The sequence below is a fragment of the Anopheles ziemanni genome, chromosome 2 (genome assembly GCF_943734765.1).
Source record: "Anopheles ziemanni chromosome 2, idAnoZiCoDA_A2_x.2, whole genome shotgun sequence".
Classification (NCBI taxonomy): Eukaryota; Metazoa; Arthropoda; class Insecta; order Diptera; family Culicidae; genus Anopheles; species Anopheles ziemanni.
Genome location: NC_080705.1, coordinates 47,768,300 through 47,783,533, shown reverse-complemented (window position 1 = coordinate 47,783,533; position 15,234 = coordinate 47,768,300). Strand labels below are relative to the sequence as shown.

Here is a 15,234-nt window from a genome sequence, read left to right as displayed (position 1 = left end):
AGTTTCATCCACTTATGGCTCTTCTGGTATGGGTGTTGTTCTTGTTTTGTCTTGATACGTGTAATTTCCTCTTCATCTTTTGACTCGGTCAACTTGTACACAGACGCGTATCGGGGGCCGGAAGTTACCGAGTAAAGAAAAGCAGCATAAAGTGCACGTTGTGAAGGGAGCTACGCAAATGGTTTTATTGGGGTGGTTGAGAGGTATGGTTTATCAAAGCGTTCTTATCATACAATCTGTTCAAAAGACAGTTTAGATGTGACCTGTTGAACGGTACCCGGGGCCGCTTCATCCATTCCTATTGTTGGCGTTTATCCTAATCTGCTGCTGCTTCCCACGTGCTATCCTATCATCTAATGGTATACACAGTAGTTTTGTTTTCTTGCTACTTAATTTATCCATTCATTCTGGTTGTTTGTTGCTTGGTTTCCTCCCTTCTTACCCTAAAGCTATCCTTTCAAAACTATTTTATCCTCACTCCGGTTCGTTTGCCTGTCGTAAGTCCACACTCTTTAAACTATCATTTACTCTTAACTAACTTTCTGAAGTTGGTATATCGTATAATTCACTGCAAGTACCCTTTGGAAGCAAATAACAACGTGCTCCCCCGTCCCTTCGTCCATCAGCAGTCACACAGACGCTCAATCATTCTCAATTTGGTTCGGGACAAACAATATCTTTTAAGTGCAGTTTCCCATGTGTATGCGCATGACAGAATCGACAAAGAAGGTTCGATTTGTCAGAGGTTTTGAAACTGTTTCGTATGAGATTCAGAAAGCCAAAATGCCATAATTTTTTAGCAAATCACAGCAAAGAGAGTTTACGCAAACAATGGGACCAAAACTGAATCCATCACTTACAAGTAGTAAACTATTAAGCTTAAATCATTCTTGGTAAATGTTATACGAAGATTGATGTAATGATCAAGCCGAGTGATTTGTTTGGAGGAAATGTTCATTTTCCACTCTACATCGATGCACACAAGTTGTTAAATAAACAAACATTTTAATGATAGCTAAGGTGCAAGGTTCTTTCCCTTCTCTGCATACATAGAGTTTGTTTATATTGAACGCATCAGCTTGAAACGTTTGAAAGGTGCGTTTGGTTGCGTAACACCAAACGGTTGGTTGGGCTACCATTGAGATGCAATATAGGAGTAGAAAAATATCCATCTCGATCAAATGTTTCCTAAAACCGCACTTGTTTCTATGTATCAAAATAACATTATTTTTTATTTATTTGAATGATGCGCCACAGAATTTGTTGATCCCCAGAGTTTGGGTAATCTACAATGCCAGTGAAATTTGATTTTGGTTCAATAATTTGAGATAACTATCATCTCATTAGTGCTGCGGTCTTGGACATGTGATGTTTGGAAGGATGCTGAAATGTTATTAAACATGTATTAAACGTTTTTGAACCCCTTGTCCCGAACTCTCCGGATGTAACATACTGCATTCATTCATCACCATCCATTCATCGAGGCCGCATCTCAATTTCGTGCAGTTCGTTATCATGTTACGATCGATATTACCAAACAGTACTCGGCTGGTGCTTGCTTGCAATAATAAACTTTTGCAGTGTACTGTTTTTAGCAATTTGTCTGTACGTCGTTGAGGATTTCTATTGTGTGTTGGTTTCACTATCCATTTGTTTGTCCTTCTTTAGCTAACTCACATTAGTTAATTCTTATGAACCAGTATGCTGGGGTGCTGCGGGGACCCCATATTGCCGATCGGTTATCGCTGCATTCTCTTATATTTACTTATCTTTCTTTAAATATATTTACCTGCCACAGAACCTTTGTCTGGCTTTTTACTGCTATTCTGCTTATGTACTCTACGATCCGTATACTTTCCGTGATTTTTGTTGTTTTATTTTATTACGTTTTGTTTTGTGTTACTGTTGTGTGTTAGTGAGCATTTCACTATTTGCACTTGCTTACGCATCAATGGAGGCTACACACAATTTATTCTTTGTTTATCTCCTGTGAAACTCGGTGGCGCTTGTGTTGATTGATTGCGACATTTTTGAAAAGAACCAAAAATATCAAAGAAACCCCTTCTGTACCAGTTATGTCCTTTACGTTTCATTCAGAACTGGAGCTTAGCGTTTAAAACACGGGTCCGTTATTGAAGCATCTGTTATCAGTGTATGGGTTGATGTGTGGGTGTATGTGTGTGGTATGGTGTTGAATAATCGTATTTTATGTTTCGGTATGAAGTTGGTCTACATCCATCCTCGCCACGCTGCTTTAGTATTCTCCAATCACTCAAGGACTAAGATCCTGATGTAGCTGATCGTATCCCATACTTCCATCGTAGGGCTGCTGCTGATCGTAGCCACCAGACCCAAGTGAGTAGCCCATCGAATCCTGTGCAGGAGCAGGAGACATCATTGGCGTGGCTGCACCGCTCGGTGGCCCACCCATCGAGTAAGGAGATGCACCAGCGGCCTTCTTTGCAGCGTACAGATTTGCTTCTTCTTGCGCTTTGCCAATATTCTTCTTATAGCGAATGCGTTTATTGCCGAACCAATTCGACACTTGTGATACCTAGTAGCGAGAAAACATGATTAGTTTAGGCTGGTAGGTTTACTTCAGCACTACATTTTTAATACAAACCGTAATGCCGCATTTCCTTGCCAGTTCTTCCTTGGCTTCTTCCGAGGGGTATGGATTGCTTAGGTGGCTATAAAAGTATTCATTGAGGATTTCTGATGCTTGCTTACTAAAATTACGTCTCTTCCTTCGTGCATCTAGGAATCGTGAACTAAAATAGAAGAGAAAAAAATGTATGAAAATAAGGATGTGAACAATATTGTTCAACTAGTTTTTTCAGCTTCTTAGACGTAATACGACCCTTCTGGACCCTTTCATTGTTCACCTGTTTTTCGACTGCATCGATGCGTAGTAGCATATTTGGATAAATATTGATGTTGTAATGAAATATTGTCCTAATACCATCTGTCCCTTAGTTCTTTTACCTTAATCATTCAAAACGAACTTATTTGAAAATAGTCCATTGTTGAAATTGAACAACATTTGAAACTGAAGATGACTGAAGCTCTTTTCGTTATTGTCGTCTCTCTTCGCTTATAGTTATGGACTGTTGTTTACGCAACGACCCAAGGTTAACTGATAAGCAATGATATCGTTGAAACGTGTAACAATGAAATCAACACAAAAATATAACACCAAATACTAAAGGGTGAAAATTGCTGCTAAAAATTGATATTGTACTTGAGGGATCTTTGTCAAGATGTCAAAAAGGTGTCAATTGTCTTATACACGTGTGGCGTAACAATATTTTTTATCTCTACTGGGACAAGTTGATTCCCGAAGCTCATGGGCTTTACGTCTCTCAGTAATATACACAATGCACATTATTCTGTTTAATTACACTACATAAAAAAAAAATCGGAAAACAACAGGCCGAAGCAGAATCATAGGTCATTTGCTTAAAGAGGAACAATTATTTAACAAAAGTAAAAATAAGCAATTGTGCTTTCCACTTCTCTCTTAATATAGATGCACATTTAGACACGATATGGGTTTGGGTTCCCGAGATATCCTCAAATTTATCCTTATACTTTTGTTTTGGAGGATAATTTAGGATTTATTACGTATATTGCGGAAGTTTATTCAGCTCAACCGTTGTTGTCCAAGGGCATGAAAAAAAAATGGGCAGAAAAGAAAATTGCATTTCATATTTGTTGAAAGAAAAAAAACTTACCGCAGGATCATAACGGCTTCACAGGTGGATTGTTTGAGCTGCATCTGGATGGAGCTAAACTTCCGATGAATGATTTGCACCATTCGTTCAATCTCTTTCGGCGTGATGGGTCTGCAATTAAACAAATACTGTGTATCTAGCGTGGTTCCGATGAGCCAGTGCAGCAACAAATCTCACCTTGTACGACTCTGTTCTCTGAGGAGGTTCATGACGTGTGTGGTGAACTCGCTGCAAGCCTGTTCATATTTTTCCAATTCTTGATGATAGATCTGTCGGATTTGAGCCAACTTTGCCCGATAATCCGAATGCTCGATCGCGTTGTCTTGGCCACCGGTTAGATCAGACTGTGACAGGAAATCTGAGCAGTCAGAAGATGCCAACGAGGACGGATATCCGAAACGAAGGTCGGAAACGAGAAAGAAAAAAGAAAAACAAAACATCAATTAATAACAACCGCCCGGTCCTGCCAGCTCTCTTACCGTTGGCAGCGGCCATTGCTGCCGCGGCACTGTCCGCACCTGCACCACCACCCTTCTCTGGGCCAGCCACCCCCTCAGCGATCAGCATATTGTCCAACCGCATCAGCTGGGGATCTGGAGGTTCCTCTTCTTGGGTGTTTCGCAGCGATAAAACTGAAAGCATAAAGCAAGAAAATAAAGATCATGTAAACTACCAATCAAAACAATATATTCTACCATATATTCTACTCATCATTGATGAGCTGCATGAGGAAAACTTTACAAAATTTTGTATTCATTGAAAAAGCTGGTTTCATTGAAACTCATTTCATTGAAGTTCTTTTAAGTTACTTCGAGGATACAACACAATTTGAAGCTACCGAATTAACTTTTTTAAAATTTGATATCGAAACCAAAACGATGGATTTTACTGTAGATAGCTAAATTATTAAAAATCTTGTCCCGATGAGTCGATAAATTGAAATGTTTAATGCGTTCTGAAATGCAATATTGAAACCGTCAAAGCAACAAACATGGCGATAAATGTCACAATATACGTTAAACCTACATTAGACTAGGTAATCTTCAAGGATCGTTGTTTTTTTAAGAATAAAAACGATTGGTACATTTCCGAATCGTCCATGTTTAAGATATGTTCATGGTCTAAGACCGCTTCCACGAAAGAAATTAAACTTAACATTCAAAACTGAAATAAAATCTTGCGATTTGCACTTGAACTTGTTTCGCACTGATGGGCAAGACTAGAATCTGCTTGTGTTTGCATAATGTGTTTTTTTTTTTTATATTTTTAGTTTGATAAAAGAAGTAAACTATACGAAAAAGGTTCCAACTAATGATTAACATAACAGTGCTTGTAAAAGTATTTTGTTTGTTTTAACTAAAGGGTGCAAAATGAGTGCTAGTTTGGGCGAAGATAAGCGTTATGGAATACTAGAGAAAATGGGCATAGACTAAATGCTCTTATTTTGATCATGATCAGATAAGATTTAACATAGCCGACAGTCCTTAAGGGTTAAGGAACGAAAAGTTTCTACTTTCGCAGATGAACTCTCTCGATACTGTACTATCTTAACCAAACCACTCGTGAATGACGCTCTTCTGTTATTTGATCTGAAACCACGCCCACTGCTTGTTTCGAAACTGTGCGATGGGGGAGATGACATGTAAAATATCAAGAATAAATGTTAGAGATCAGATCGTATGATCGTCCTAATTCATATCCAACATGTGTGCCTCAAATCAATTGTTCCTAAATTGAAATTGAAATATTGTAATTGTACTTCAAATTTATGAGCACTTTTTGTTGAGTAGCGTTGATTTGGAAAATTTGAAAGTTTGTTTCGTTTATGAACCAGTTGTAAGCCGAAACTATACGTTGTATGTTGGATTATTTATAGTGTCGTAATCCAAGTCATATGTAAATAGTACTCTTTCGAATGTTAAATTATGATTATCTTCTTCTTCTTCTTCTTCTTGGCGTAACGACCTCTTGGTCATGCCTGCCCATCAAAGGCTTACGAGACTTGTTTCCCTGTTGTACGTGGATAGTCAGTCCTCTCGTACAGGGGAGGGTCCGGTCTCGGTTGGGATTCGAACCCACGCCGTTGAGGTGGTGAGCCCCGGCGCTCATGGGCCGAATTTCTAACCGGCGCTACCGCTCGGCCGTCGCGGACCCCGATGGTTATCATTAATCACTATTATTAAAAACTCTACATTTCTAGAAGTTTCTGCACCAATTTCAATTTCCACCTTACCAACCAATCCTAGTAACACAAATTACAAAACAGTTTCATCTTGAAAGTAGTTGAAAAAATCCGCTCACGGTTTAATTAACCTTATTATAAACATTTTCTAGTTAAATGTCCGTTCATAGCGCAGGTCGGCTGACAATTCATATATATAAACCTAGACTGTGTAATAAAATAGGCAATTTTGATCGAAACAATCTACACATTACTTAACATGGTTAATAAGTAAATAATAAATAATATTTGAAAATATTTCAGACCGTTACTTGTAACTGGAAATTAAAACTTTGTGATTCCGGTCAACATTTTTTCCGACAGGATAAGGTCGATGATCGGTATTTGTTATTTGTTTTAAGTGACTGAAGTTATACGTGTTTGGCTTGTTTAACAAATATGGTATCAGCGATTGTACACCGTTAAACAATACTCATCCACATGTTAGACAAATATGAGGAAAGAATCATTTAACAAAAATTATAATGAAGTAACGCATAGCTCTATTAGACCCTCCGCTATCATGAAAAGAAACTCCAATAAAGAAATACAGTTTTAGGTTGACTTCCATGCTTTGTACGTCTTTAGAATAACAGCTCGAAAAAGAAACACCGATTGTAACACGGCAATGCAGCTTTTGTTTCGAACGCAAGCCGCGCTTGGTAAACCGTAAGATTTCAGAGACTTGAACGAGATTAAATCGAGCCCGCACATAGTGACAAGAACGTCTATTTCATGAAAGAGGAGGAAAACGTTGGCAGTTGTAACTTTGGGGAGTGTATAGAGATGGTGATGTCGAAAAGAGAAGGCGGTTCATATCTTTTCGCTGCCAGGCCAAAAAGTATTCAAATTAATGCTAATGAATAAACGACTACGCAAACGATCCATAAAGTGTGAGGACGAAGGGATTTTCCCATCCCATGTTTCCTTTAACATCAAGTCACTCAATGCAATGACGTTCAACAACGGGATTGGCATTAACCTTCATTTTCCAGTAGAAGAAAATTTTGGAAAGTTTAATATGAGAAGTGTTACTATAAAAATATCACGATCAAAGATAGCATTTTAATAAAACTCTTAAGTCTACATAAGTTTGATAAAACTAAATTAAAAAAAAATCAGCAATCAACTATTTTTCACCAATATGTATAGTACCAAAAGGTATCAAAAATTAGTAATGGCTATAGAAATTCAGAGTTAGATGGTAAAAAAACCATCTAATTATTTATTCTTTTCTAATCATGACAGAAACTTCACCAATGACGAAAACTTCTTCTTCTTGGCGCAATGACCTTGTTGGTCATGCCTACCCCGTTTAGGGCTTACGAGTCTTTTTACTCTATGTGTACGTTGATAGTCAGTCCTCTCGTAAAGGGGAGGGTCCGGTCTCGGTTGGGATTCGAACCCACGCCGTCGAGGTGGTGAGCTCCGGTGCTCAAGGGCCGACTTTCTAACCGAACGAAAACTCAGACGTAAATATCGTAGTTCTTCTTATACAAAACATGTTTTTTGACACACATGTTTCTTTTAGCAAGGGAACAATAAATTGAAGAACATCATTATTCATATTTTTTTAATTTTTTTGCAAACTTATTTAGGGTTGCAGTGAAAATGGTTGTTTTAACCGTATGATCATTGTGTGTATTAAAGATTGAACTTAATTGTGCACGAAAATTTGCTCCAAACATAACGATTTCCCTGACGTAGAAGAAAATTTATTACACACTAACGGTTCTTATTTTCCAGTCGCAATTCCGTGCCACGGAAAGCTTACGGTTGCTATTATTTCATTTCCACCTCTCCAGCACTTGGAAAAGGCAGAAGAATCTAATTAAAATGTTGCAAGCTCTTTAAAGTACGAGTAGTCGGAGGAAAATTTGAACAGGTTTTACGTTATTTATACGTTGCTTTTGCTCTCTTGAAGAATTCCATTTACAACGTTTTTGGCTTAATACGAATTTTTGACCTAAGAATGCGCAATTTTCGAGGTGTTGCATATGCCCAACGCGCGTAGGATGGAAAAGAGGCAAATTCGATGAAAATGAAGCTATTCGCCAATTACCATTTCAGTCATCGTTAATTGTCAAACGCCTTCTGAAGCTTAACACGTTAAGCGCTACATCGGTCCCGTGGGGCCGACAGTATTCTGTAAGCCGGCGTCGGTCTGCTCGGACCGACAGAACCCGTTAGGTAGGCCTGCGTTTCTACAAATCGCCTTCAGAACGGGAAGTAGTACAATTTGCGCGTAGCGCTTAACGTGTTAAACCAGCACTTGTAAACTCAAATTACCATATCGGTACCTTAGTAATATAAGTTCATAAATCCTTCATTGAGGTTCAGCAACTGTTTTAGATTGAACAACGACTGCAATCGTTTAAATCGCCTTTGAAATACTGCCCCATGATGATTATGTTTGATGATATTTTTATATTATATTATTTTAAACATATGCAAGGTCATTGAGTAAAGTAATGTTTTGTAATTTTCAATTACATTAGATTAAATATTATGGAATAGATACATATTATTGGGATTTCGTGTATAAAATTTACTATATTTAAACCGCTTGCCGTGTTATTTATCTGGAATTTTACTTTCATGAAAAACTTCTATATTTTACACATAAATTGTATTTGATCTAAAAGCATAAAATCTTTGAATCATTTATAGCAAAAGTAAAATTTCGTTGTGATGATTAAGCTATTTTTTATGCAATGTTCCCATTAACCCAGTTTCCAACTACATACATGCACATTATTGCTTCTTACCAGTTGCAAAAATAAAGAATTAAAGAAAACTTATCAATTTATTCTACTTTAGCTTTACCAGCGATTTTCTAGTTAAAAAATACTCAACAGGACCCAAACGCAGCGATAACGAAGCCCATAACAAAGAAGTGATAAATTAAAAACAAGATGCATTTCATCGTACTGTTCATTAGCATTTCACTGTTCATAAATCTTGTTTGTCCATAAATTATGCTTCTTCGTACGCCACCCTCTTCGTCCGGACAGTCTGGATCGTAAGCATACGCTCAAACATGGCTCATACACCTTACATATGGATAGTCAGTGAAGAGTGTAGACCGCAAAAATACCCTTACACTTGCAGGCGGCAGAGCCCTCGCGCTTTCGTCGTATGCACACGAATAAAGTTTTCTAGTAGAGCTAATTAGCTAATTGATAAATTGAATTAAAACCTTCATGCATATAGAACAACACATCACTTTGCACACCAATTTATGTCCGTACAAATCATATCTTCACACTTGATTAGTTTTTTGTCGTGCAATATTAATATGTGCTACCCAGTGAAGTGTTAATCAATAATTTGATACGGTAATTTTATAGTGTGGTGATGCGTGTTAAATAAAATAAATATAAGTGAATTGTCAACCTCAAGACGAGATTTTTTCGGTTATAGATTTATCTGATACGAGACATTTTGATGGTGCTTCAAATAATTTGGTAACATGCATGTTTTTATCAAGAAATTCAGCTTTTTCCATGGTACCATAAAAAACCATTAACCGTACTGTATTAATTATAATCGCTTTTTCTATACAAATTTGGCTGGGTGGAGTGGTGTTTAGAAGCTAAACAGAGCTTATTTGCATAATGATATCATATCCATTGCGGAACGCAGTCTTTATCCGGGAAAGAGAATGGTAAACCTCAAAGAGCCATGATGAAAAAAATAAATAGAAAGAAAGCTACAAGCGATCCCATAAGTAAGAAACCGTTACGAGATTCATAAATAAACAATACTGTACGGAAAAATACACCCCAGCAGTCTGAATGGCCAAGGACGGAGAAATATCGAAAAACAACGATGGCAGCTGTTGTCGTGACTCTTGCTCACTGCTATTGGTTTTCTCTGTTGGAAAACAAACTTCCATTTTGTTTTTGCTTAATTCTGCATAGATTCCCAAGCTGTGAAATTGTTTGCTTGTTTGTACAAGCAAAGCCGCTTGCCGGTATGTTGTTTAATTCATGCTTGCTGCTTGCTTTCAAACCGCTGTTAACCGATTGCTGTGGCAGATGGTGTCGTCACTGATACGTGCTATTGTCTGAACCAACAGCGCGAAAGTGTGTGTTATCTTCCGTTATATGCCCGAGTGTGCATCATGTTGCAAACTGCCTTGCGTGGTGGATGGCTGATAAAATTTTAAATTTAAGCATCAAGCTCATGGAGTTCGGCACTGGAAATGCTCAGTAATGTTACTTTTTATTTCTAAAGGGGAAGGTAGCAGTATAATGTAGCTCGCGAAAAAACTACGATTTTCTGCAGCTTAAAAACTACTCGCTTGGCGATTTCGAGCATATCGTCCTATAAAACGTCCTAAGTTAAACAAACAAACGAGTTTTGTATGGTAAGTAAGACGATTGGTCGAAGACGCCCTACATTTGTTTCACCCCCAAACAAAGTTCTAATACCATTTTGCTTTCCTCTGTGACTTTGTTCCTTATCTATTGCTTACTCAGGATAAAACCAGACACCAACTGTTGTGTTTTCAATCACTTCTGTTGATAAAATCTTCATTGAAAAAATACTTTTTAAATCCAAATGAACTATGTTTATATTTGGTCACTTTTAAAAATGGAGAAAACTTTGTTGGTTGGATAAGTTATTAGAGAAAAGACTATAACATTGCATTAGTTTTTTCTCACGATTTGAATTGAAGATGAATTTCGAGGACTGCATAAGCGGCGCTTTCGATCAAGTCCTTTTAGACCATTTTAACAGCAAGACAAAAGGTAACCATTCGCCGTAAAGTCCTTTTTGGTTGTTCCAAACGACTTAAGAGAAGTGCAAGGCCTAGGCTAATGTGGAAGGATGTCGTAGAATTCTGTAGCGCCATTACGTTTTGCCCGTTTGGACATTTTCACCTCTTCGAAGGTTCAAATCCCAACCGAGACCTCTATTTCATAGGGTCAAACTCACACATATCACAAGTCGTACAACTGTACAACATAAATATAATCACACGTCGTAGATTTAAATAGGGATGGGCTTATCTTAAATCTTAAGGTTCTTTAAAATAGGCTACATAAAACAAAAACATGTTATGAGGGGTAATGTTAGTTTGAATCAATATGCAACGATTGTAGCCAAATCAATCAATGGAATTCGAAAGTATACTGGCGGTTTTTTAGAAAATCATTGTATTTCTGCCTTGTGCCATACACTTAATCATAAATCCAGTGCTTTCTAAGTGGAAACGTGAGCTAGTCTAACATCTGACAGTGCAATTAACGAGCGGACTCAATTTTCAAATCTCCTCACATTTGGTTTGGAAAATTCAGACGAGATTATATGCTTCTGTGCGACTGAACCTTCACTCTCAATAATTAGAGGACTGAAATTAGACACTACGTGGGGGTTGTCAGTTCATGTAGAATAATCTCTTAAGCACGATATGGTAGAGAAATTTAAACTTGTTGTACATAAAAAAGATCTAATTTTCTACTCACTGCAGTTTTTAATTCAGTGCTTTGTCAAATCAATGAATTTCATAATTCATAATAATTTCATAGAGAAATTTAAACTTGTTGTACATAAAAAAAATCTAATTTTCTATACACTGCAGTTTTTAATTCAATGCTTTGTCAAATCAAAAAATTTCATAATCAAAAACATAAGGCTATTCTGACTCACAAACGCTGGACTTTGCGGACTTTGCGGAAAAGCAGGACGCACGCTCCAAACGATAAACTCAATGCTGGTAAGTTTCGACCACGAATCAAGCACGGCGTTCGACTAGTGTTCAGACAAATGGCAAAGACCATTCTTATGGAAATGCATTTTCACTTAATTATACAATAAGTCTCTCCCTGACAGATCTCCTGCGTACATATAATGAGCGCGAATGAAACCGTTATACTGCAAGACGAGTATGAACATGACAAACCGAAAGCGGATTGCACGGTGGGGTTATTAAGCTGCTATTATCACCCTTTACACTGATGCACACCCCGCAACGGTAAACCCGCCAACACTTAACCGCCATTATACGAGGAATGCCGAAACGGTGCCACTTTCCTCAGTACGAAACGTCTGTAGGCAGGCAATGGAAATAATGCAATCGAAAATTCTCATCTGTCGCTCATTCAAAGATTTTCTGCATTCTGGCAAACGGAATAGCTACTGTACATGTTCAGACATTGGTTCGAGTATATGATTATGTATTAAGTTTGATAATTTTGATTCATCTCGTTGTGAATCGAAAGTTACTTCAATTTCATGTTCGCGTACTAGTATCTGCTTTGCTACGTAATGTTATCACATAATTAATCTCAATCTTACGTAAAACTTCAAAATAATAACCTTCACAGACTGACGAAGTTACTGAACACCGATTTTTAAATTAATGTTGAAAAAAATATTATCAAAAAGGAAGGCAATAAACCAGATTGATTGTGCTGTTAGATTCATCGTTTCATTAAATCAAAATCAAATACTAAGTCAAACAAGATCCCACCTAACCAGCATATTCCATAAAAAGGGGAAACATAACGATAACATTGCTATTTAGTATTAACCATAGTATTGAGTACGCTATCAAGAGTAGTTATCACGTTCTTTACTAAATAATTCAAGCGAACTCAACCGTACTTATTCTTCTATCGCATTAACACTGACCCTCCTTCGTGGGATATGCATGGTTAATTTAAGTCATTGCCTGTTTCGATGTTCCTATTTTTATTTTGTTGGCATTGCTGTGTTTAAGTGTTATTTGTTATATGGCAATTCATATAGCAATTAAAACTTTCTGAAACGTTACGTGGACACTGTGTGAAACGTTTGGTTATTTTGTTAACACCTTGTGTTTTCACTTGGTAAGTTATCATGTCATAGTTTTAATCTACTACCCTTCGGAATCATTCGTTTATATTGATAACACAATGTCTGCGTTATTGATTAAATGTTAACCCCAGTAAGCAGCAAGAAAATAATATAAACACGTTCCGGAAAACCTATAGTAAACGTCTTTTATCTATTCTTTCTTTGGTGGTTTAAAAAACGGGGAAGAAGAATAAAAACACATAGAACGTTATAAATGTGAAATCCACACATACAATTAATTTTGGTTCGTTATTTTTCTGGATTCGCTTTATCCCGTTTGCTCCAGCGTCCCCCAATTCCCCCCGACCTATTCCATTCTGTTCCTGCAAATTCAGCGATTTTCGCATACCGTTAACGTTCCACTTAAATATCATTCGTCGTTCCACATGGCTTCCAATAAGCTGCTGTTGGGATGTTCCGAAAGTTTTCCACTATAATGCTGGCTGGAGCTGTTGAAACGCGCGTCAGTCCTCTTCTCTCTGCTCCCATGGCTTCACCGCCGCCTGTGAAATGTGCGCCCGTGCGATTGTGTTTCATTTTGGTCGCTTTTCCGGTGCACGTTTTCCATCACATCGCAACCAGCGAATGTGATACTACCTTCGGCTCTAGCTATCGACCTGTCTCGCTTTGTCACTTTCATTTGCTCACTACTCTCGCCTTCCACAGTCTATCTTCGTTTGTGATTTAGTGAGGGGTAAAACATCCACCAAATCGCAATACCAGTCTTGCACAGAGACCGGAGTCGTATCGGATGCCAAAATACGACAGCGTGTGACGCATTCCCAAGGACGTAGGATGCGGAACACCGCGGGAGTAGAAAACCAGCTGAAGCCGGAGTTGGAAGCCTGGGGTTAAATTTATTGATTATTTTCCTCCACATTTAGCTTTTGATCCCCTTCCCGCATCGCTTCTCCCCTGCCGAGATTATACCCTACTGCTTTCGGATGGCGTAGCTTCGCACCGTGCATCCATGCAGACTTGTGACATAGTTCTGCAATATACCATCTCAGCACCTCGTTCGCAAGCCTTCTTTTGCTGATCAGAATACCATGGGTTCTCTTTCTTTATCTCATTTTTCCCTACCACCGCCCACAATCGAGGTGCTCACCGACGAGGTAGATGTTTGATTTCACCAACATCTATATTTATATATTAGAGCGCCACATGCACAGAATGTTTGATACCGTTTAAGTGTTTTAATATTCTTCCATTTCGCCTGTAATCTTTATATATCTTCGACATGATGACGTTTGGTTGGAAGCGGTAAGCTTTATTCCGATCTAAGTTAAATTTACTATCCTGTTAACGTGGTAGCCTCGCTATGGAGTATGAACCTAACAAAACTATGCTGCCGAAATCTGCCGTTTTCTCGACGCAGGTGGTTTACGCTCACTTTTATCCTGTACCGTATCTTGAATGGAAAAAAGAAGCACCATTTTCCTTTACGTCAATTCACAAATAACCATAGACTACGCAGGGTTTCCTCAGGTGGTAAGCAAAAGAACAGAATGAAATGGGTTGGTTTGTAAAACGACCGCACCGTGCAATATGGTGATGTCTAATGTTTTATTTTTCTGGCATAAACGGTGGAAGAACGAAAAGACATCTTGATCTTTTATGAAAAAATGAATATGGTTTTTTTTGAAAACATATTTTCATGCGTTTTGCAATGAGCACAAAATGGAAAATTTATCTTAATCAATTTTGCAGAAAAGAGATATTACGATGGAGTTGCCTGGTGGTTACAAAAGTGTGGAAGTTCTGTCATTAGCACTTCAAGAATCGATGTATTACTAATATTTCAATTTTATTTTGAAAATCTTACGAACATACGCTGCTGCAAACTGCAAAATATTGCACGACTGCTTGAAAATAATTCCTGTTTAATCAAAGTGTTCACGAAGGGTGGACCAAACCCTGACCCTTTTTATTGCATTACCACATCGTTTTCCCATTGCTGACTTCGGCTGGATATCAGCTCCTGAAGTAACACCTACAGCGAACTATATATCTCTGAACAAGGCGTAGGCGGAGTACGACGCTAGAGTTCCCAAACAAGATTGGCACAGTAAACCAGGAAAACCACCCTTGGTCTGGCAAAACATGATTCCTAATTTAATCATATTAGAGAGGCATGGTTAGGAAAAAATGAAACAAAAAGGGGCAATTTATAAGTGTGCCCGTGTTTTGCCCTACACATTCGACATTGCTGGGATACATATTTATTTATGTATATTTATACCCAAAGCAAGACATGACCCTATCGGCCTGCGCAATTCCGATCTTATGAATTCCCAAAGGTATTGGGCTTGATAAGCTTAGAAAAGTGCCGTTCTTTGGGGAATTTATTTGGTACATTTCTCGTCTACTGGCAGCATTCGCTATATAACATTAGACGATACTTTCTCAAAAATCGTAATTTTTTGTTAAGAC

The 15,234-nt window shown here is 38.0% G+C and overlaps 1 protein-coding gene across 3 annotated transcripts in view; it reads right to left on the bottom strand.

Annotated features, from left to right (window-relative positions):
- Positions 1–1,201: 1,201 nt before the first annotated feature.
- Positions 1,202–15,234, bottom strand: part of LOC131282617 (homeobox protein extradenticle) — a 41,511-nt gene continuing 27,478 nt past the window's right edge. For 2 of the 3 annotated variants that reach the window (XM_058312124.1, XM_058312122.1), the window contains 5 exons: positions 4,214–4,366; positions 3,912–4,092; positions 3,735–3,845; positions 2,624–2,771; positions 1,202–2,554 (listed from right to left, as the gene is read on the bottom strand). In XM_058312124.1, coding sequence (XP_058168107.1) covers positions 2,273–2,554; positions 2,624–2,771; positions 3,735–3,845; positions 3,912–4,092; positions 4,214–4,366 — 875 coding nt within the window. In that variant the 3' untranslated portion in view covers positions 1,202–2,272. The remainder of the gene's footprint in view (positions 2,555–2,623; positions 2,772–3,734; positions 3,846–3,911; positions 4,093–4,213; positions 4,367–15,234) is intronic. The other variant, XM_058312123.1, reaches the window with a different exon arrangement.